This window comes from Thalassophryne amazonica, chromosome 4 (assembly GCF_902500255.1).
Source record: "Thalassophryne amazonica chromosome 4, fThaAma1.1, whole genome shotgun sequence".
NCBI lineage: Eukaryota > Metazoa > Chordata > Actinopteri > Batrachoidiformes > Batrachoididae > Thalassophryne > Thalassophryne amazonica.
Window position 1 is genome coordinate 97,752,121 of NC_047106.1, and position 24,820 is coordinate 97,776,940.

Genomic DNA, 24,820 nt, shown 5'->3' on the forward strand with positions numbered 1-24,820 from the left:
ATACTGTAGAAATGAAATAAAAAATAAAATAATAAAATAAAAATAAGGCATTTCTAAATTGCACCAATATAAAACCATTTGAGAAATGATGTGTACAATGGCAGTTTGATAAAGACATAAATCTCACTGCACAACTGGAGGAAAGTCTGAACTTTTTTATAGGACAATTTACAGTATTTCACATTTTGGGGAACAAAATGAATTGCACAACTGTTGTGTAAAGTCCTATCCTTCATTAATAATAATTAAATAAGAGATAATGATTCAATAAGAGACTACTAACTACACTATTACTTTTCAAACAAGAAATACAAATTAAAATGTACAAATGAACATTGTAGAAAACCTATTTGCTGGTACTGTACTTTGAACAACAAGATATAGTTTCATGTGCAGCAGGTTACAGCCTACGTAACACATTTCACACAACAAGAAATGACACAGCTTCTGCTTACCTTTATCTTTTGCTCGTTTCTCCTCTTCTTCTTTTCTCTTTTTCCTAAACTGCACACCTGATGGCTTTGCCCTTTTCTTTTCCATCTTCCATAATACGCACTGAAGCGGAATAGGTTATCAACCCCGCCCCATACTGCCCCAGATAAAAAGCCGACCCCATATCGCCCATATCAGAAACCGCTTCTGGCAGTGAACTTCGAATCTGTGAATATCTTTCTAACTTTACCTAACTTTTGGGGACAACATACCTGCTCGACTCTGATTCCTGCTCTGATTTGTCTTAAGAAATGGCAGGTAAGAACATATGAAAAATATTATTGCATGTTTTGCAGATATGCAGTAGTACGTGTTATTAAGATGCAGGCAGTTACATAAAAAAAAAGCGGTCGCCACATAAAGTGTTTAATACAGTGTGTCGTTTCCCTCATTATTAAAAAGAAGAAGACGAATAAGAACGCAAAACTTTGAACCGGCAGGCGAAAGTTTAGTTTCACTTTCGCCGACACCAACACACTCATGAAGAAAAGAACAATTACTGACTGGCACATGTCTGAAGCCCTTACAGTGAATAAGATTCACTTTACAATGAAGATAAATGCAGCTTAAAACTGTGATCGTTTATCGTGTGTGTGTGCGCGCGCGCGCGCCGTAGAATACAGTCGGTGCAGATCAGCTGAAGATAACTCAAAAGTAATATGTTATATATTAACACCAGGATGTAGACGAGCTTTGATATGAGCACAATATGCTTATTTGTACTTTGATCTCCAATAAAACAATAAGGAAGCCTGTAGCCGCGGACTAGAGTCGCTTTATTCAGAGAGTAGCCAACTGAGAACATGGCGCCATTTTGGCCTAATTGTGCTGCACTACTGAACCTTTTATGTTTTCAACATTTTTTTAAAATCAGTTAACCACATACAGCAACACAGGTACTATCAAAATAAATATAAAAATAGTTAAGCTATCAAATTTGCAATTTCTGCGCAGGAAATACAAATATTGGATATAACGGGAGAACCGCGCCCATTTTCCCAAAAGGCTTAGGTTGACCGAATTATATAACCTTTGTTACATGTAATAAGATTATGTTGTCTTTAAGTGTCATATCCACTTTAAAAGGCCGTGGCAAGACTCTGGTACAGACGGTTGCCCAGTTCCGGATCACCTTTTTTAAAGTCCCGCTATACGGAGCCATAATGCAACTGAATCTCCTTTATTTTGTATTGTTGTATTGGGTATTTAGATGTTATTTAGCTGAAAAAATCTGGGTGGAGTAGCGCTTCTACTTAAAGTGTGAAGCCACATTATGTGTGGCGCAAACATTCGCCACAAATGGATCACTTTTACCAGTTCCAGATCGCGACACTCTGCCTCACTTTGGGGTCATTCCTGGCATCTGGCTGGAGCTCTTCTAATGCAGAATGATACACACTGTGAGAATGTGTTTTGAACACAAAATGATATGAATTACACTTATTAAATGAGAATTAACTTTGTTTCAGAAAGCGCCGTTATACGTTTTTACGAGCAAAAAATAAAGTGTGGAGGTGAGATTTCTCCCAAATTAAAAAGTAAAAGCCCCTACATTCATGTCCATTTGTGATGTTGAGATGACCCCCAAAGTCCACATGACTCACAAGTATTGACACGAGGCTGCTGCTTCAGTGATCCGCAACCGGCAAATTTTCGCGTCGGAGATAAATGCGCACAGCAAGACGTAACACACTGACATTTTCTACCCAAGTAAGTAAGTATTTTCCCACTCTAGAACCAAAAACACAGAATGGCTAACTCACCTTTGCTACATTTTAGAGATCGTTACTTTAAAACTTGCAGGAATGAGTGATTCAGATAAAGCGTGCACACCGCAGACACCGGGATGTTTTGATTCCTCTGCTGGTCACAAGGATGGCTGGATCCGGTCGACCTTGTGGTCGTTTGTAGACAAAACATCAATCTTTCCATTGGTACCAAGTATTAGCTTATTCGTGCTGATTATGAGAAACGGCGGCGCAAAAACTACAGCAGTGATCTGGAACTGGGCAAGTGACTGTACGTATATTTGCACTCCAAGACTCTGGTAGCAAAACTTGGAACTACTTGTATAAACAAACATACTGCATTCAAGATATCTTAACTCCTTTAATATTTTTTGTTTTTGATGATTTATTTTTTTTAATCGGCAGCGTCCATAACTCTCATTTCAATATTTGCACAGCAAGACTCTGGTGGCAAAAGGCCGACCCTATTCGCACGGCGGCCGTATCCATAACGCTCATTTAATGCAGTATGTTTGTTTATACAAGTAGTTCCAAGTTTTGCCACCAGAGTCTTGCCGTGCGAATAGCCACTTCCTTTATTTAAAGCTAGAATGCTGGCAATCTTCAATAGATAAAATACGAGGTCTGTAAGAAAAGTATCCAACCTTTTTATTTTTTTCAAAAACCATATGGATTTGAATCACGTGTGATTGCATCAGCCAAGCTTGAACCTTCATGCGCATGCGTGAGTTATTTCACGCCTGTCGGTTGCGTCATTCGCCTGTGAGCAGGCTTTGTGTGAGCAGTGGTCCACTCCTCTCATCGGATTTTTATTGCGAATAAATGTCTGAATGATTTGGAGCTTTGCTGCATCAAATTTTTCCAGAAACTGTGAGAGACCTCCAGGTGGACACCATTCGGAAAATTCAGATGGCTTTCAGGGACGATTTTATGGGGATTACACAGATTAAGGAGTGCTCCAGCCGGTTTAAAGACCGCCCACAGTGTCTGAGAGCGCGGCGCACTCCGAGTGCCGATCGACAGGCCGAAACAACCAGATCATTTCCAACGTGAAGGCTTTGTTGATCCGGGACGTCGTCTGACTTACACAACAATGGCAGAAGACGTGGACATCAGTACTTTTTCAGCACATTCCACTGTTACAGGAGTAGTTTTCATGGAAAGAGGAGTGGAGGGATGCGCCACCGTGCCGCTCATGGCGCGGCACAAAACCACCTCCTTCTGTAACAGTGGAATGTGCCATTCATTTCCAAACTGGACGCGCTGTTGATCCGGGACGTCATCTGACTAGCACAGGAATTGCGGAAGACGTGGACATCAGTACTTTTTCGGCACGTCGCGGTGGAGCCGCATGGCACAAAGCAACGCCGTGATGAAGCCTCACAGGACATGTTGGGGCATGTCCAGCTCATGCACAATTTCTCTGATAGTCACACGACTGAAAAGCCACCGAAAGCCATCTGAAAGCCGTCCTGTGAGACCAACACGGAGGTGGATTTGTGCCGCGCCATGAGCGGCACAGTGTCGCATCCCTCTGCTCCTCTTTCCGTGAAAAAAACTCCTGTAACAGTGGAATGTGCCGAAAAAGTACTGATGTCCACATCTTCTGCCATTGTTGTGTAAGTCAGACGACGTTCTGGATCAACAAAGCCTTCACGTTGGAAATGATCTGGTTGTTTCAGCATGTCGATCGTCACTCGGAGTGCGCCGCGCTCTCAGATGCTGTGGGCGGTCTTTAAACCGGCTGGAGCACTCCTTAATCTGTGTAATCCCCATAAAATCGTCCCTGAAAGCCATCTGAGTTTTCCAAATGGTGTCCACCTGGAGGTCTCTCACAGTTTCTGGAAAAATTTGATGCAGCAAAGCTCCAAATCATTCAGACATTTTATTCGCAATAAAAATCCGACGAGAGGGGTGGACCACTGCTCACACAAAGCCTGCTCACAGGTGAATGACGCAACCGACAGGCGTGAAAAAACTCACGCATGCGCACGAAGGTTCAAGCTTGGCTGATGCAATCACACGTGATTCAAATCCATATGGTCTTTGAAAAAAATAAAAAGGTCGAATACTTTTCTAACAGACCTCGTATAGCCACTTCCTTTATTTAAAACTAGAATGCCGGCAATCTTCACACAGCGTGTCCATAACTCTCATTTAATGCAGTATGTTTGTTTATACAAGTAGTTCCAAGTTTTGCCACCAGAGTCTTGTCGTGCGAATAGCCACTTCCTTTATTTAAAGCTAGAATGCCGGCAATCTTCAATAGATAAAATATAGTCTGAAGTTTAATATATATAATCTACATCATACTATTTAGAACCCATTAAAATTTTTTGGGAATTTTTAATTTGTGGAAACTTACATAATTTGAGGGAAATCCATAGTGTATTTTGCCCCAGCAAATGTCAAAACCTACAGATGAATTCAAGCCGGAAGTCGTCTGCACTTGTGCAGATGCACTTAATAACTCAGATAATCAGATAATAACAGACTCAGATAATAACCATAACTGTACACCATCAGACACCAGTCACCAGGCAACTCACCTGTCCAAAAGCAGCGCTGCAAAATCCTCGTGAATTCGATCTCCAGTCTTCTGTCGCTGCAGCTGGCGGTGAAACCCCCCCACGTGACCTGTGACCCTGATGGTGTCCTGGCTTTCGAGTTTTTGGCACGTGCCAATAATTCGGAATTTGTTTTGATACGGACGAATTGTAATCATGTTCAGACTAATATTTTGTGAATCCTTTATATTCACACTAACGAACAAAATTACTTTGGTCCCCATCAAATTCTAATAATCATTTCAATTTCAGTATGCTTCCTGGCACTCTAGCTTTAATGAATTTAAAGTATGATTTATGCAGCTGCAGCTCTGTAACTGTGTCATGTAATGACGTGCGTGAGTTTTAAAGTTTTCCGTCACTGGATTATGCTTTATTCTGGACTAATTTGACCCTCAACAAGCTTTTCTTTCTATAATCATCACCTCCAATTCAAAGATAAGCTGTACAATTTCCTCTTTTTCCAACTCCATGTTGTAAATTTGTGGACTTTTCTGCCAAATGTACGTGATCCCAAAATGTAATCAGCATGCACACTGCAAAAACTATTCAAATGTGAGAGGAACACGTGAAAGCAGAAAAGTGTCAAATCACAGTCTTTTGTGTCTGGTTTAACAGGTGCACGTTCAGGCTGCGGGTCAGTGTGTGAGCACGGATTGAAAAAAATAAAGAGCCGGGCTTTTAATCACGGAAATGACTCTGGTCCCACCTTACTTGAATCAGCGAGTGTCAGAGCGCTGAATGTCAATTTTTTACCTCTGTTACTGTGCACGTCCAGAGTAACCTGTCCGGTACATGCGAGGGGGTTTTAATGGAAATACATTGTGATATATCCGGACATTTTATCCGATGTGAGCGAAAAGTCTGTTATACAAAATCCGTTATGTATGGTGTTTTTTTACATGGAAAATAATACAAAAGCATTGGGATTTTTCTTGTCTGGTGACTGCAAATATCTAGTTTATACAGTGACAGTTTAGGTGAGTTTTACTGTACATGAACAATAAATTTATCTCTCAAAACTTTGACGATGAAGTCGCTTCCATCCCACACAGCTGACTAATTTTCCTAATTTTTCTTCTGTTCTGATCTGAAGGGAACCTGTACATCTTGAAGCTCTTATTGGGCCTCATGTATCAACGTTGCGTACGGCGATATTTGAGCGTATATGGGGTGTACGCCAAAACGGCTGTGCTACTTGGCATTTATCAATGTGGTCGTTGGCGTATGCTGCGCTGAAAATATACACCAGGTCGAGAAGTGGCGTAAATTATACACCAAAATGAACCAGCGCTGGAATCCACATAAAAATGAAGATGATCAACATGATAAACAGTGCCATTATACAAATCAATGCATATGTCACATAAATAACACTTTCTGGATTATACTACATAATAATCAATACAAATCCCACTTTTTGCTTTGTTATGGAGCACGATCCGTGGCTACAGCGCTGACTGCAAAGCCAGCGCTGCACGCCCTTTTCTCCAGACTTCGAGCCTGGAGCCAGAGCAGTGCTGAGCTTAACTTTATGTGGTGTGATCGTTTTAGACAATGAAATTGATAATAACTGTAGTTTCGTCATTCCCTTAATTCGCCCGTGCTGCAACCAGGTTTTGTCGTCTCCATTCGGTTGTCACAATAAAATAAATACAGAAATACATTTAAAAAATAAAGAAATCTGACAGATTAGGCATGTCTTATTAATTGAGCGAGCAAATATCCACGTCAAGAATTATTGACATGTGAAAAGAGAATACAGCGGTCCCTCGCTATAACACCGTTCACCTGTCGTGGCCTCGGAGTCTCGCGGAGTATTTAGTCCAATTTTGCATGCCTTTTTTTTTTTTTACAGTGTTCTGTGTTCTGCGTATCTGTTTATAAGAATCTTGTCGCCCAGAAGAGAAAAGAGCGCCAACAACTACCCATAACTGTGTTTGTCACTCGGAAACAGACACCTGCAGCCAGGTGTGAGTGGGAAAAGGCGCGGCGTCAGGACGCAGAGGAGCGATCTGTGACATACTGGTCAGTTACTATTAATAATTTCTTATGTGTCCGACCTTGTTCGTTGATCGTTAAAATTAATTCGTTAGTTCTAAATGCCATCATAATTATTTATAGGAAAACGTTCTATTTTTATTTCTCAAACAAATGTTTGGGCCTGAAAACAGTTTGGTATTATTTTCCTACTAAGGTTTGAACTTTGAGAGTGTTTACACACGAGAGAAAAGTGAGAGTATGTTCATGCCTGATTGAGAAAGTGTATAAACTGTGTAGTGAGGGGTTTTACAGCTTTGAAACGTCTATAATAATTGTAAAAAATAACGCTGAGTATGTCGCGGTTTCGCGTATTTCGGGCTATTTTTTAGAACGTAACTCCAGCAATTAATGAGGGACCACTGTAACACTTTATTGATTATATACTACAAAACAATTGATACGACGGCCGCTTTTGACGCTCTATTGGCACGCGTCGTGATTGGTGAAGTTCTTTTTCATTGCTGTCTTTCCGGCTTCCATGTCGTAAAATGAGGGTGTGTCTGAAGCGGATATTTATGGGCGTGTTTATTATAAATACGATCGTTTCCACCCGCCGCATTTATCAAGATCACGTCAGGCGTACGCCAGAAATGGGCAGGTGCGCACTGCTTGATACATGTCACGGCGACTTTGGTGTATTTCAAGTTTACGCCGTAAATTTACGCCACAAGTGCGCAACATTGATACATGAGGCCCATTGTGTCTATTTGTGCATACAAATGCACAACAACCCGTATTTTCAGCCAATAAATAAATAGAATAGTTAGATTTACATGCAGACAGATTAACATCAAATGCTATTTTGATAGCAAGATGGCACCACGAGTCACGCAACCGTTTTTTTCAACTCGTCATGTCACTACTCTCTGAATAAAGGGACTCTACTGCGGACTTTACCCCAGCACCCTCTGGTGGCCATTTTTGTTTGGCGTCACCGAACTTAGTACAAATACATGTAATTTGGCCACTTTTCAAAGGGGTCAGACTCGTCAGTGGTCAGTTTAATAGTCAGGAAGCATCTAGAATTCTGTGGGACCTTTGTGGTGAAAGTGAATCAACCCCATTTATTGTTCTATCCCTCAAGAATAATAATAAAAAAAATTGTTGGCAGTCTGAAATCTTGTTAGTGTAGTAGTGAGAGGCACTTACAGATTTGGGGTTGAGGTACTCTTCAGGGGGTCTGGCCAGCTTGTTCATACACACAGATCTTACTATTTAATTAATTATAAACAGAAACATATCACAAGCAATCAGTCAAGATCATTTGAATAGAATATTAACTTTTATTTAGAACAGTATGTATTTGTTGTTTGCATACCTTGAGGGAAAAATAGAAAAAAAGGCCGAACATTCTTTCATTCTTTACCTCATGTCATTTTTGATTTGCAAAACAGGGTTTCAACTTAAATGAAATTTTCATTCCACATAAAAGTTACACAAGATGTGAAAAATAAAAACCCAACTAACAAATGCATTTGGTACTACTATGTCTCTTGGGGGGAAAAAACAATATAGACATTGATGACATAACTGCCTTGGATGAGCAAACAAATTAAAAGAAATTTGCAGACATGTTGCTAAAAGCACACATAATGTTATCACTCCATCATCATCATCATCATCTGTCTCATCACAGAGTTGAAGGGTTTCTCCTGAGTTCTCACATACGTTTTCCCCATCTGAGCAACCACAAATTTCTGTGCAGTTTATCCGAGCTTTTAGGCAGGAACACTGTCCTGTTTCGCACTGTTTCTTGCAGCTGCACTTTACTAAGTAGAGGACAGATTCTGGTGCTGGCAGTTGTGTCATCATGACTCGGGTCCAGATCTGGTCAGTCTGCTTCCCCCCATAGTTTGTAGGAGATGGGATCACTGGGTTTACCATTATATCATTGTTCCACACCATTGCCTGGGGATGGGCACGCAAAATCGCTTGCTGTATGGCATCTAGAGTAGATGTACGTTTCTCTGATTCTGCCTGTTTTTTTGGTGAACAACCACCATTGTAGTTTTTTCACTGACAAAATCTCTGTGTGTGGCTGATAGACCTTGCAGATAAATTCTTTGATGGCAGTAACAGTCCTTGCATCAACTTCCATGGTCGTTCCAAGCTTGGAAAAAACATCAGTAATTCTGTCACTGGCATTTTGGATTACTTTCCAAAAAGAGTGCTTGTCTTTTCCAGCAAAACTTCTAGTATTGTCACAGCCACTGATGGCATGAAGGCCTGGCAGAACTGATGCCTTCTGTGGACCAAGGGCTGTATAAATTGGACCAACTGGGATGACCCTATCCCTTTTTCCTGCGCCAGAGATGAACTTTGTGTTCTTGCATAGTTTTGAATAACGTCAAACAGCCAGAACAAGAACATCAGTGTCAGGAAAGCAAATGCTGATACTTGTTGTTCCACAAACAGTAGCATCAACAGCATGAAAAACAAGCTTTGTATCAGCCTCCTCATGGTCAGTGTTCAAATAGTTCTTGTCAGTGTGGCTTGCTCTGCACTGACTGCCCATGCAACAATGATAGATCGGTGTGACGTATGTGCCTTTTGCAAAATCTTTTCAGTCAAGTACTCTGTTAGCTCTTTTTTGGTGTCACCCATGAGAAAGAAGTCTGTTCAAGGAAATTTTGGCTATACTGGTCGAGTCAGTAATGTGGTATGCAACTGCAGGCCGTTTCCCCAGTCTTCTATCTATGGTAGCCTGTTTCAGTGAATGATTGATATCATAGTGGTCAAATATCACCCGCACTTCATCCATAGCACTGTACTTGTTAAACACACTATTTTGTACGAGCATTTGCATTCAAAGTAATCCCAATCAGACCACCAGACACTTTCATGGAGCGGTTGATATGTTCAAGGGCATGGTCAGCTCCAACTGCACAGAAGGATACACACTGGTTCTTGTTGACAACCCAGTTACCACTTAGGAATTCTGTATAAATATCATGATCAGACTGTTCAAGAGCTTCCATATACATCCGTGCATAGTTGAGCTTGTTGTGCACAAATACTTTACATATTCTTTGGTTGCTAGCAGATGAAATTTACAGTCTCCAGTTCAGACTGAGCTGATGAACTGCAGCATGTTCATCACCATGTACTGGTACATCACAGTGAATAGTGCAGCAGATAACTGAAACAATCATGCAAATGGTGATACAAGCACCAAAGTTGGCACAAATACTCCTTAGACATTACTCCTTACACTTTTTTATTTAGACTGCTTTTTTGAGTGTTTAGACCAGCATTTTCTGATGCAGCCATGTGCAGTGGATTGTTGTATGGCGCTCTATGTTCACAGAAGAAACATAAGTTTTTGTCATACGGAGCTGACTTTGAGCGAGTTAAAGTACCACCATCAGTGTAATGGTGGTACGGCGACAGTTGGCTATCAGATGAGCACCTTCTGCTGGGCCCTTCCCTGGCAGCTAGTTGCTTATCATAGCTTTCCTTGGCCCTCTTACAGATGCTTGTATGAACTGTTACCTGATAGTATTTTCTTTCAGTGCCATGAAGCAGTCTGAGACTCAAGATCTTGAGCTTTTAAACCACCAAGTCGCCTACTCATTTCAGGATAGTCTGCATCACCATATTTTGCCCATTCCCTTATAAATTCCAAGACTTTGTCATGTGCTGCAGGTTTCTCCACAAGCAGTTCATCTGTTTTTCTTTGACAAATAATGCAAAGTGAGAAGTCTGTATCATATCTTGCTACCTTGGCTGTTATGTGTCGGACGCAGCCCGGAGAACCGACCAGCGTTTGAAGGACCCAGTATAAAATAAGCAGAGCATGGTACAAAGGATAACAGAGTTTAATAAACATAACAGTGATGTGAAAAAATATAAAAGTGCGCGGTCTGGCGTGGTGGTTTTGCGGTGCGCTCCCAGCAGCGCTAACGGTCGGAGCCAGAACCAATTCGGACCCAAGGACCCCGCCGACACCCCCCAGGTGGCCGCGACAAACCGAGTCTGTGAAAGAAGGAATCATTATGCGAGTCCACACTCAACACACAGAGAGAACGCTCAAAGGTGTACAAACAGCAAACACTTCCTGGCTTAATTGCAAATCAGCTTCCCACCCTGCAGGCATAGAACACCCTGTTCACAAAACTCCACTGCAGTGGAAGCTGATTTAAACGACCAACATACAGCTCAATATAATAAGGTGTGAGGGACACCACATTTACTGACTGTATAAATGTTAGTCACAAAATCTAACGTACCTCAGGAAGTGTGCTGACGAGCGTGAGACCTCACCCCCTCCTCTTTCACAGACCATGCATCAAACCTGGACGTTCTCTGCATCCACTGATGATGAGATGGCTCTCGAGACGACGATCTCACCCGTCTGGTCACAAGGTCGAGTCTCTGGCAAATACACACTGTGTACTCCAGACTTAAATGCTACCATGTTCCAATCCATGTAGATGCACCACAGCTGTGAGTCCTGACGAGCTGCACGTGATCAGCCTCAGGTGATCAGGGTGAGGTCCTGATAAACTCAGCTACACAGCCACTCAGTCCCAAATGCGCACCACCTGGGAGGAAAACCAAAAGACAGAAACAAAAGACACACAAAAGCCAGCCAGGCACGCCAGCCACAACATTGGCACCTGGTACGTCCAACTTTGCCTGGCTCTCCATTGCATGAGCATTTAAAAAAAATGATCACCTGCGCCACATGAAATGTTGGTGCCACCACCAGTTTAATGACACCGCATTACAAAAACTTAGATTTCAATCAATCAATTTGAATTGAATATTTATGTCAGTAAATATGCAATACATTGTGTGAAGGACACATTTGAACCAAGAATGCAACTGAAACATGGATTTTGAAAGAAGACAAGACAAAAATATACACCCATGGCAGTGTTCACAAGTCGCATTCAGCAATTGCAGTCGCAAAATATACCACAAATCTCAGAAATTACATTCTTTGTCATGCAAGCCGTACTCACTAACAAACAGTACCTTTGATGGCCAACAAAAGTTTTTACATTATTTGAGGTCCTATCAAGATATGTGGATGGTTTAGTTGCTTTCACCACAAAAATTCCACAGGACTTTATATCACTACACATGCTCCCTGACTATATACTTTTTGTCATATATTATGTCAAACCTAGCAGGAAATAAACACTTCTAAAACTGAAAACACTGTTTTTGGAACCTAATAACACCTCTGAATTTATTTCCAAGATATTTCGCAGATGTTAGCATGGTGATGTCACAGGCTGGTAGCTAGCTAGCTGGTAGTCATTTCATTTATGTGTAAATATATCCTTTTTGTCATATATTATGTAAAAGCTAGCAGGAAATAAACACTTCTAAAGAGAGAGAGAGAGAGCGAGAGAGAAATCTGTTTTATTTTATTTCATTTTAAGCAGTATGATAGGGGAGAGAGACCGCTCACATGAACACACGTGAACACACACACTCATGATAAAATCCCACTGATTTTCAAGCGCAGCCGTCTCAAACGAAGCTGTCGCAAATGAAACACGCGCTGTGCACACATAAACACGCAGCTATATGAACGGAATGAACACTCAAGGTACGCGCGCACTCCAGGCATACTAAAATAGCCACACACGCTGCAATACGAAACTCTAACGGAATGCACAACGGAAAAAACTGAGCATGCACGTATTTGGGGCATATTTCAGTGACTCACAACGCCGCAATGAGCAGCTGTACGAATACACCACTGTGAAAGCCCCTTAAGAGTGTCAGGAATGTGGCTCTCGAGGACCGAACTTGGCCACTCCTGTAGTAGTAGAAGACAGCAGTCTCCATGGACTATATTTACAGATGAAATTGTGATTTGAAGTGAGAGAGTAGAGCGCAAGTTGCAATGTGTCTACAGGGGTGGCAGCCAAGTAGGTACAGTAAGTGCACTTGTTTCCAGTGCAGAACTTGATTCCCAGTTCAAACTCACCCCTGCCCATTGTTAATGTGACATGGAGTTGCATCTGGTGTAAAACCTTTGCCAAAATCTCACTGCTCTGCAGTGACAACCTCAAGTGAAAACAAGGGAGCAGCCAAAGGGACTTACTTTTAAATAGTAGGAGACAGGAGACTCCATGGACTGACATTTACAGATGACATTGTGATCTGCAGTGAGAGTAAACAGCAGGTTGAGACAAGCCTAAGAAGATGAGTAAAAGTCAGTAGGTGCAAGACTGAGTACATGTGTGTCAACGAGAGGGAGCCCAGTCGAATAGTGTGGTTACAAGGAGTAGAGGTGTTGAAATTGGATGAGTTTAAATACTTGGGGTCATCTATCCAAAGTAATGGAGAGTGTGGTAGAGAGGTGAAGTAGAGAGTACGGGTAGGGTGGAGGGGTGAGGCAGAAATGACTTGTGACAGAATGACCCCAGCAAGAGTGAAAGTTTACATGACAGTAGTGAGGCCAGCTATGTTGTTTGGCTCAAAGCACTCACTGCTACTCCCCCCAATTCAACCCAGGACTAAACTGTTACAACTGTGCAATAATTTATCTCATGCACTTTATCTTATATACCTGTCTGTATTTTGTTATATTCCTCATCCAGCACTTTACTCCCTGTACATGTGCACATATTGGGCCTCATTTATCAACATTGTGTAAAAACATGCGCAGATCTGAGCGCATAATTGGTCTTATGACAAGACACACGTGTGATTTATGAAACATTCGTATCTGACCAATCCCAGCGTACGAATGATCGGCTCTTGATAAATGCGGCGGCTGAATTTAATCGTCATTAGCATGTTACGCCCTTAAATATTCATGGTTCGGAAGCCTCGCTCACTGAGCTCAACACGGAGAGAAGAAGCACTGGGAAGAAGAAAAACTTTTCAGAGATGGAAATCGGCATCCTAACATCGGAGGTGGAGAAAAACAAACTTGTACTTTTTGGCAGTCTGAAAAGTGGAGTCAAAGGCGCTCATAAAAATGCCGTGTGAAAGAGTGTAACGGAGGCGGTCAACAGCGTTGCCGCAGAGGAACAGACTCTGGCTGAGGTATGAAGAATTCTTTGACTTAACCTATGCCTAATGATTTTGAATCAATCTTTTATGCACCCACAGTTAAAAGCTTATGCCTGCTAATTGATTAAGAATTCTTTGCATTTAGGTCAAGGAAAAGTGGTCCGATTTAAAGCTGGCCACCAAAAAACGTGTTGCGGCACTTAAGCGCAGCATTAGGCATTTTAATGTGCAATGAATAGTTGTCATGTTTAGGCTATTTAGCATATGTATTTTTTATTTTATAAAGGAAGCAGTATCATTAACAACGTGGGCTTTTTTAAATTCATTTTGTTTAATCCTTTTTAAGAATCCGTTTTGATCTGTTCTGAATTTGTGGCTGCTTACTTGGATGGATTGCTTACTGCTTGCTTGGATGACAGCTGAGGTTTGTTTCATAATTATTTTCAGACTCATATTTTGTAGTGCTGCGCCACAAATTCACAGACTCAGATTTGAGTACACGAGCTCAGACCAGGCGTGAGCTCTGTCGTGAGATTCGTCTTAGCCTCCGTTCAGGTCCAAATTGATAAATACCGAAGTTTGCGTAAAAATGGTCGAACTCACGTTTTCTGCCGTACGTTCGTTTGATAAATGAGGCCTATTGTGTGTGAATATTCTTGTTTTATTATTATTCTCTGCTCCATAGTTACCTTCGCCAGTTATGTTTTCACTGTTTGTTTGTCTTTGCTTGTTTGTGTTTTCATATATTTTTAAGAAATTTTACTGAAGATTCATATCGTCATCGGCAAGAACCGTTAAAATTTTCAAGGTCATAGGACAAAGGTCGAAAAATTTATCTGGCTTTCAGTGAAAATTTTACGGGCTTCACAGAGAATAAGGACTTTAACTACAGGTTTAAGGACCCCTTTAAAGACGGTCGGTGCGCCGCGCTGCGAGCTGCGACGATGCGGCACAAACCACTGGATCATTTCTAAGCTGATGGCTCTGTGGATACGAGACCGTCGTGTGCTCTTTCTCTGGTTATCACAAGACCTGGACATCAGCCATTTTCCGGCAGATTTCACTTTTAACAAGAGATTTTGTCATGGAAAGCCGCGCGGAGGCTTCGCGCGTCACGACCGATTCGCTGATGAAGCGAGACAAAGGAACACCTCCGTTTCGGAGTGTTAGAGGACAAGTTGGGACATGTCCAGCTCTCCACAAGTTCTTTTATACTCACTCGACTGGTATGCACTGAAAGCTGAGATAGGCAAGTTCAGTCACATACCTGCAACAGAAAATCATCTCCACTTCAAAATAAATTGCATTCACTTATACACAAAAATATCCTCTACATATTCATGCTGCATTTTTACAAAAACATAGGCCTATTTGTACTGTTTCTCTCTTACATGCACTCAGCCAGGATAGTGCAGCCAACCTCTGCAGTTTTTTTTTCCATTTCAGCTTTAGTTGGCATGACAGTGTTGGTGTTTGTGGTGAGGACATAACTCAGTGGCTGTTTGTTTCTGCGGATGCTTTTTATCATGTCCAGAGTTGAATTCCATCTTGTAGGAACGTCTTGCATAAGTGACTCCTTCGTAGTGTGCAAAGCCGAAGCCTCGCCCTTGCTTTGCCTTGATTTGCAATCATTTGCTTTGAATAAAATGTGAAGAATTAGCAATCACAAGAAAGTGACTTATAAATGATTAAATATGTACAGAAACTTTATTTTCAGTGATTTTAGAACAAACTCCTGAATTTAAGCACACTGTGCTGCTCAAATTTTTTTTTTTCATACACATACACATGGAATTTAAATAAATCATCTCAAGTGCTCTCAGTCTGGACTTAGAGGTGCTCAGTGAAATAAGTTCAGTTAATTTCCATTCTTTTGTAACATGTTCTGTGTAGATGGAGCAGAGTAAACAAAGGCCCTTTTTCCCAGTTCTGTGCTGACAAATGGAACAGAGAGCAACAAATGATCATTTGCACGCAAAGAGAAAGAATCAACGCTTCCCCTTGTGATCAACTTACAGATGTAGGAGGGCTGAGGAGACGGTGAGACAAGGAAGATAAGACTTTACACAGTATTTTACACATTAAAAACACCACAGAAATATGTCCACAGACAGCAGTTGTTCACTGCCCATCCCCTAAACTTGATAATTGACAGTGTGTGTTTTTGCCCAACTCTGTAGACACTGTAATGCCCTATATTTCAGCCCTCCGTTTCCTCCCCTCCTCCTCTTCCTTCATTTCCATCTCCTCGTCTCCCCACACAGCAATAAGTGGTTGGATGTTTACTAACTGATGTCAGGGATTACCGTATCTGGGGGTTGACTTGGCTGCTGTTCAGGCCCTTTTCCATTACACAGATCTAGCACTACTCGGCTCGGCTCTACTTGGTTTGGTACCAGGCACATCATCAGAGCACGACTGCTCAAAACTGCCGTGACATCAATTTATACATGACACAAACACATAAACAATGGAGTGTCGTCTGAAGATGTGTTTCTGTAACCAGGGCTGATTTTGTGGAGCCTGAAGGATAATGTTATTTTTAGTGATGATCTTTTTCTCCATTTTAAAAGTCCTGTCTGAGGTAATGTTGCTGTGTGGAATACAGAACGCTTGTCGATTTGGTTATACGCCTAGACAACCGTTTGACTGAGCATCGTCGGGAGCAGGCCGGGGGTGTGACCGGGTACGAGCCGTCCCTCCCCCTTCCGGTTCCGATAAGACGTTGTCCCCACGCTTCACTGCCAGAGGGCCCCGTGGGGCTACAGCTCCCCCTGCTGAGGAGGCTATGGACACGAGCAGGGCTAAAGTTAAATTAAGTGACAGACAAAGGAGACTGGCCCGCGGGGAGTGTTTTGTCTGCGGCTCTTGTGAGCACATGCAGAGGGACTGCCCTGAACGGTCAAACTACAACGCCCGTCCTTAGAATCTGGGCTAAGGGTGGGCCATAACACACACGCGGAAAAACCCCGCAGATCGGCACGAATCCCAGTAACAATCCTTTGTGAGGAGTTAACCCTTCACGCCCCAGCACTGATAGACACGGGGTCAGAGGGGAATCTGCTGGACAGCAGATGGGCAAGGGAAGTAGGGCTCCCTCTGGTGGCTCTGCCGGCACCATTGCAGGTGCGAGCACTAGATGGCACCCTGCTTCCGTTAATCACACATCAGACACAACCAGTGAAATTGGTTGTGTCTGGGAATCACAGGGAGGAGATAGTGTTCCATGTAACACCATCTACCTCCCGAGTGATTTTGGGCTTTCCATGGATGGTGAAGCACAATCCCCGGGTTGATTGGCCGTCCGGGGTTGTGACGCAGTGGAGCGAAGCCTGCCACCGGGAGTGTTTAGGATCCTCGGTTCCCCCCGGCACTACAGCTAATGAGGAGGTCAAAGTCCCCCCCAATCTATCGGCGGTGCCAGAGGAGTACCATGATCTCGCTGACGTTTTCAGCAAAGATCTGGCGCTCACTCTTCCTCCGCACCGGCCGTACGATTGTGCCATCGATTTAGTCCCGGGCGTTGAGTACCCGTCCAGTAGGTTGTACAACCTCTCACGTCCGGAACGCGAATCAATGGAGACCTACATCCGGGACTCCTTAGCTGCCGGGCTGATCCGGAACTCCACCTCCCCGATGGGTGCTGGTTTCTTTTTTGTGGGCAAGAAAGACGGCGGACTCCGTCCATGCATTGATTACAGAGGGCTGAACGAGATCACGGTTCGCAACCGATACCCGTTACCTCTGTTGGATTCAGTGTTCACGCCCCTGCATGGAGCCCAAATCTTTACGAAATTGGATCTTAGAAATGCGTACCACCTGGTTCGGATCCGGAAGGGAGACGAATGGAAGACGGCATTCAACACCCCGTTAGGTCACTTCGAGTACCTGGTCATGCCGTTCGGCCTCACTAACGCCCCCGCGACGTTCCAAGCTTTGGTAAACGACGTCTTGCGGGACTTCCTGCATCGGTTCGTCTTCGTATATCTAGACGACATACTCATCTTTTCTCCGGACCCTGAGACCCATGTCCAGCATGTACGTCAGGTCCTACAGCGGTTGTTGGAGAACCGGCTGTTTGTGAAGGGCGAGAAGTGCGAGTTCCACCGCACTTCTTTGTCCTTCCTGGGGTTCATCATCTCCTCCAACTCCGTCACCCCTGATCCGGCTAAGGTTGCGGCGGTGAGAGATTGGCCCCAACCAATAAGCCGCAGGAAACTACAGCAGTTCCTCGGTTTTGCAAATTTTTACAGGAGGTTCATCAAAGGCTACAGTCAGGTCGTTAGCCCCCTGACTGCCCTGACCTCCACCAAGGTCCCCTTTGCCTGGTCGGATCGGTGCGAAGCCGCGTTCCAGGAGTTGAAACGCCGGTTCTCGACTGCGCCAGTTCTGGTGCAGCCTGATCCTGATCGCCAGTACGTAGTAGAAGTGGACGCCTCTGACTCAGGGATAGGAGCCGTGCTGTCCCAGAGCGTGGAGGCTGATAAAGTTCTCCATCCTTGTGCCTTTTATTCCCGCAGGTTGACCCCAGCTGAACGGAACTATGACGTTGGCAATCGGGAACTTCTTGCGGTGAAGGAGGCTCTTGAAGAGTGGAGACACCTGCTGGAGGGGGCTTCGTTGCCCTTCACGGTTTTCACTGACCATCGGAACCTGGAGTACATCCGGACCGCCAAGCGGCTGAACCCCAGGCAAGCCCGCTGGTCTCTGTTCTTCGGGCGCTTTGACTTCCGGATTACATACCGCCCCGGGACCAAGAACCAAAAATCTGACGCCTTGTCCCGGGTGCACGAAGAAGAAGCCAAAGCGGGGCTGTCGAACCCCACCGAGACCATCATCCCCGAGTCCACTGTCGTGGCCGCCCTTACCTGGGACGTGGAGAAGACCGTCCGGGAGGCCCTGACCAGGAGCCCGGACCCGGGAACTGGCCCCAAGGACAGACTGTACGTCCCACCGGAGGCAAGAGCTGCCGTATTGGACTTCTGTCACGGGTCCAAGCTCTCCTGTCATCCCGGGGTGCGTAGGACCTTGGCAGTAGTCCAGCAGCGCTTCTGGTGGGCGTCCCTGGAAACCGACGTCCGGGACTACATCCAGGCCTGTACCATCTGCGCCAGGGGCAAGGCTGACCATCGGAGGACGACGGGCCTCCTCCAACCCCTGCCGGTGCCTCATCGCCCCTGGTCTCACATCGGCCTGGATTTCATCACGGGCCTCCCGCCGTCCCAGGGCAACAACGTCATCCTCACGATAGTGGACCGGTTCTCCAAGGCGGCCCAGGAGACGGCAGACCTCCTGGTCCACCACGTCATGCGGCTGCATGGGATACCGTCGGACATCGTCTCGGATCGTGGTCCCCAGTTCTCTTCACAGGTGTGGAGGAGTTTCTGCAAGGAGCTGGGGGCCACCGTGAGTCTCTCGTCCGGGTACCACCCCCAGACCAACGGCCAGGCAGAGCGGGCCAACCAGGAGTTGGAGCAGGCCCTTCGGTGTGTCACCTCCGCACATCCGGCGGCCTGGAGCCACCATCTGGCCTGGATCGAGTATGCCCACAACAGCCAAGTTTCGTCTGCTACCGGCCTCTCCCCTTTTGAGGTGTGTTTGGGGTACCAGCCCCCATTGTTCCCGCTGGTGGAGGGAGAGGTCGGTGTGCCCTCGGTCCAGGCCCACCTTCGGAGATGTCGCCGGGTGTGGCGGACCGCCCGCTCTGCCCTGTTAAAGGCCCGGACGAGGGCCAAGTCCCATGCAGACCGCCGACGGTCCCCGGCCCCCACGTTCCAGCCCGGGCAGGAGGTGTGGCTCTCAACCAAGGACATTCCCCTCTGTGTGGACTCCCCCAAACTGAAAGACAGATACATCGGTCCCTTCCCAATCCTCAAGGTCATCAACCCGGCCGCAGTGAAGCTCCGACTCCCAGCTTCACTGCGGATCCACCCGGTCTTCCACGTGTCCCGTATAAAGCCTCACCACACCTCGCCCCTCTGTGCACCTGGACCTACGCCGCCTCCTGCCCGACTCATCGACGGGGAGCCTGCTTGGACGGTCCGCAGGCTCCTGGACGTCCGTCGTAAGGGCCGGGGGTTCCAATATCTGGTGGACTGGGAGGGGTATGGACCTGAGGAACGCTCCTGGGTGAAGAGGAGCTTCATCCTGGACCCGGCCCTCCTGGCCGAGTTCTACAGCCAGGAGGCGCCCGTTGAGGGGGGGGTCCTGTTATGTGGGCCGCTGAAGAGGAGGTACTGCTGGCCCACCAACACCAGAGGGCGCCCTGCTTGGAGTGCGGGCTCCAAGCACGAGAGGGCGCCGGACCCTGAAGAAGTGACAGCGGTCATTCTTCCCCTGCACCAGCTGTCACTCGTTCATCATCATCACCACCAACTTAAAAGCCGGATCGTGACTCCACCTCCTCGCCGAGAAATCGACTACCGTAAGGTAATTTCTCTGCTGACTAACACGTTGAGTAAATACCTGAACTTTTGTTGCAGCCGGTATCCTGTGGGGTTCGCCCTTATCTGGGAAGTGGCGTGGAGCGTGACGACGACAACCGCGCTACAGATAAGTGGTCACACCAGGAGCTGCACGAGTGTGTGATTCGGAGGTGGAGGTTCTCCTCCTAACTGTGTACAGACTATAGACCACTGAGTGTAAGGAGTTACACTCATTCATCTTTTCTCTGCTTTCTGCCAGCAGTACCAGGGTCGACAGCCGAAGACAGAGGTCACCTGGGGATTCGGGACTTGGCGGCTCCGGTGTTCTTCAGACCGTTGGTGGTGGAGGCCGTGTGGGACGCGGTCTCTCTCTCGTCGGGGTCTTCTATCTTCGAGCCTGCCCACACGTCACCTGGTGTTAATTGACTTTGTAATTTCTGTACGTTTAGTTGTGTACTGTCACAACAGTAAATTGTTACCTTTTGGCTTACTCATTGTCCGTTCCTTTGCGCCCCCTGTTGTGGGTCCGTGCTACGACACCTTCCCAACAGTCTGCAGATGGTGTTACTGTGTATATAAATAGCTGTAATTCCTAAATGGTTAATGCAGTATTTTTTAACGTCTTGAATTAAAGCAGAAAATCTACACTACATTTTACTTATATATTCATTTATTTATTTATTTTAACTCTTGTGGTGGTGTACAGAGGCAAAATTAATCACAAAAAAAGGCCACTGTCCCATCCAGCTTAGGACTCCGGCGAGGGCGGTCGCTCCCAACCCCCCTCCTGCCCCCTCTCCTACCCCATCCTGGCCTCCGCTCACGCCTGACAATGGTGGCGCAACCACATGTTGCTGCTCCCCCCCCCCACACACACACACAAACACACTCACATCACCTCAATTTGTAAAATGGACTGTTTCAAAGTTTAGTGCACATAAACAATGTCAAATGTATGTGTTGTTTTCTTAATTCTGTGTGCCATTATTACGGTAAACAAGTAATAATTGTGGATTACTTGTCTGTGGTATTTGGAGTGTGGACGCAATTTAGTTGTTGTTGCACTTGTGTAATGACAGTGACAATAAATCAAATCTCAATGTCAAAAATTATGGCACTGACTATGTATTTGAAAACAATTTATTAACATTAATTTCACATGATCAATTTCAACTGCAGACTTTCAGAGATTTTGTTTTGTTTTGTTTTTGTTAATAGTCTTTTCCTTGGAATGTCTTTGAGACCAAAATTTTAATTTGTGTAATTTTCCTTTTCCGTTTATTTTCTGTAGCTGATCTTGAGAGGGTGAGGCCAGAGTTTGTGAAAAAGGTGTCAAAAGAAGTCATTAAACAGCTTTTGGACTCCCTTTTAAAAGACGGCGTCTTGAACAATGGAGAGAAAGATTCAGTACTCGAGGAGAACAGCAGCCGAGGTGACAGGGCTCGTAGCCTCATTGACATGGTGAAGGTGAAAGGCGACAAAGCCAGCATGAAGATGATTTCTCACCTTCAGAGTCTAGACTCCACACTTCATGCTGAACTTCGTCTGCCCTCTGAGCGATCTACCCAACCAGGTGAGCTGACAAATTTTATTGGTCATGTATGGATGAAACTTTCAAATATGATATAATTGTAATTCTACACTGATGTTCAAAATCTGTGGGGTAATAAATGAGGCATATATCACTGTGAGTAGTAATCTTGTTCCCTTCTAGTTTCCCAGGAGGAACAGCCGTGGCCTTCAACGAGTCAGCTGGTCACCAGCTCTAATCCCTGCGATGTGCCAAAACTACCAACAAAGAAGTATAGTGACAAAGATGTTAGTAACATTTAACCAATCAGTTTTGAAAACCCACTTCTACTTTTGTACATATGCAATTCCAAAAGTCTTCTAAATTCATTTAACTTTACAGTGGTGGTGAGGGGAGGATGGGGGAGGAGATACGTAGGTAACAGTAAAGGGAAGTAAACAAAGAGAAGAAGGGGAAATAATAGAGCATTCATCTACATACAATGTGCACACATTCTATTTGCCATGAGTGGTTGATGTTACTTCAGTGATGTCATGTAATTGTGGATGAAATTTTAAATATTGATGTTTTTCAGGTTTACCCCGTGAACCAACATTCTTTTAAGAACCGGGTGGCACTGCTGATTACAAATAAGGAATTTAGGGACAAGACTTTGAACAGAGAAGGAGCTGAGACAGATGAGAAGAACATGAAGGAGCTCCTCAGAGCTCTGGGATACAAAGTGACTGAATACAGCAACCTCACAGCACAGGTAAACAGTTCTCTCTGTTTTTGACACACACTCGCTAGCTGAACACTTGCTGAATATTTGCTTCCTTGCAGGAGATGGATGAGGCACTCATTCACTTCTCGAGAGATCCAAAACTCGCCCAGACAGACAGCGTGTTTGTGGTGATCATGTCTCATGGGAAAAGGGGAGTCATTCTTGGCGCCAACTGGGAAGAGACGCCACCTCCCGGAGAGGAACCTGATGAGTTCGCCATTGACAACATTTATAATCATTTAAACACGGAAGGATGCCCAAATCTGATGGACAAACCCAAGGTCATCATCATCCAGGCCTGCAGAGGAGGTGATTCTCATGTTGTCTCAGAAACATATCGATCTTATCACTCATAGCACTGATCTGAAGATTATTTTAGCAGCATGAGTGCTACAACTACATTAAATATAAATAGTAAGTTGTTTTGGTTTATCCATTTTTCACTTGGAGTTGCCACAATAGATCCAATTATGGACCTGCATATTTATTTGGCACAAGTTTTATGCTGGATGTCACCTGATGCAACTCCACATTACATGGAGAATGGACAGGGGTGGTCTTGAACCAGGTTCCTTCTGCTCTGGAAAGAAGGCCACGCACTGCTTAGTAAATGTAGTTTAATTTAACTACATTAAATATAAATATTCAGTATTATGATATGGCTACAACACTACGTGCTCTCTGATTGGCTGATTACCGGTCACATATTTTCACATAGCGCACCGGTTACCATGACAATCGGTCCGCAATGCGTATTTTCGTTACAAACCAGGAAGCTCAAAACACAATTAGAAAAATCAAGTCAGACTTGAACATACTCCATAAATATCTCAACAGCATTGTAAAAACACACACAGTTTGTCAGCTTACCAGGTAACGACCGGACCATCTGTTAGCAAGTACTTCATGGAGGTGAAGAAAGTGAATGAGCCCAGCACTGTCAGCAGCATATTTGAGTGATACTGTAAGTTTGCGTGTTGACATATACGAGGGCTGTCAATAAAGTTACGGTCCTTTTTATTTTTTTCAAAAACTATATGGATTTCATTCATATGTTTTTACGTCAGACATGCTTGAACCCTCGTGCGCATGCGTGAGTTTTTCCACGCCTGTCGGTGACGTCATTCGCCTGTGAGCACTCCTTGTGGGAGGAGTCGTCCAGCCCCTCGTCGGAATTCCTTTGTCTGAGAAGTTGCTGAGAGACTGGCGCGTTGTTTGATCAGAATTTTTTCTAAACCTGTGAGACACATCGAAGTGGACACGGTTCGAAAAATTAAGCTGGTTTTCAGTGAAAATTTTAACAGCTGATGAGAGATTTTGAGGTGATTCTGTCGCTTTAAGGACTTTTCACGGTGTGAGACGTCGCGCTGCGCTCTCAGGCAGCGTCATCAGCCTGTTCAAGCTGAAAACCTCCACATTTCAGGCTCTATTGATCCAGGACGTCGTGAGAGAACAGAGAAGTTTCAGAAGAAGTCGGTTTCAGCATTTTATCCGGATATTCCACTGTTAAAGGAGATTTTTTTAATGAAAGACGTGCGGACGGGTCCGCGCGTCGGGACGCAGCCGACGCGGTGCGGCGGCACAGGAAAAACACCTCCGTGTTGATAACCATTTGTAAAATCCAGGCGGCTTTTGATGGCTTTCAGTGGAGTGAGTATATGAGAAATTGTTTAACAGGCAGGACATGTTCCAACTTGTCCTTAAGGCTTTCAACAGAGGTGTTTTTCCTGTGGCGGAGCGTCGCGGCGGCTGCGTCCCGACGCGCGGACCCGTCCGCACGTCTTTCATTAAAAAAATCTCCTTTAGCAGTGGAATATCCGGATAAAATGCTGAAACCGACTTCTTCTGAAACTTCTCTGTTCTCTCACGACGTCCTGGATCAATAGAGCCTGAAATGTGGAGGTTTTCAGCTTGAACAGGCTGATGACGCTGCCTGAGAGCGCAGCGCGACGTCTCGCACCGTGAAAAGTCCTTAAAGCGACAGAATCACCTCAAAATCTCTCATCAGCCGTTAAAATTTTCACTGAAAACCACCTTAATTTTTCGAACCGTGTCCACTTCGATGTGTCTCACAGGTTTAGAAAAAATTTTGATCAAACAACGCGCCAGTCTCTCAGCAACTTCTCAGACAAAGGAATTCCGACGAGGGGCTGGACGACTCCTCCCACAAGGTGTGCTCACAGGCGAATGACGTCACCGACAGGCGTGGAAAAACTCACGCACGCGCACGAGGGTTCAAGCATGTCTGACGTAAAAACATATGAATGAAA

The 24,820-nt window shown here is 44.8% G+C and overlaps 1 protein-coding gene across 1 annotated transcript in view; it reads left to right on the forward strand.

Moving 5' to 3' along the window:
* The first annotated feature begins 596 nt into the window (after positions 1-596).
* Positions 597-24,820, forward strand: part of LOC117508527 (caspase-1-like) — a 46,089-nt gene continuing 21,865 nt past the window's right edge. Inside the window, 5 exon segments of the mRNA XM_034168307.1 lie at positions 597-750; positions 21,548-21,829; positions 21,971-22,074; positions 22,362-22,538; positions 22,610-22,859. Coding sequence (XP_034024198.1) covers positions 744-750; positions 21,548-21,829; positions 21,971-22,074; positions 22,362-22,538; positions 22,610-22,859 — 820 coding nt within the window. The 5' untranslated portion in view covers positions 597-743.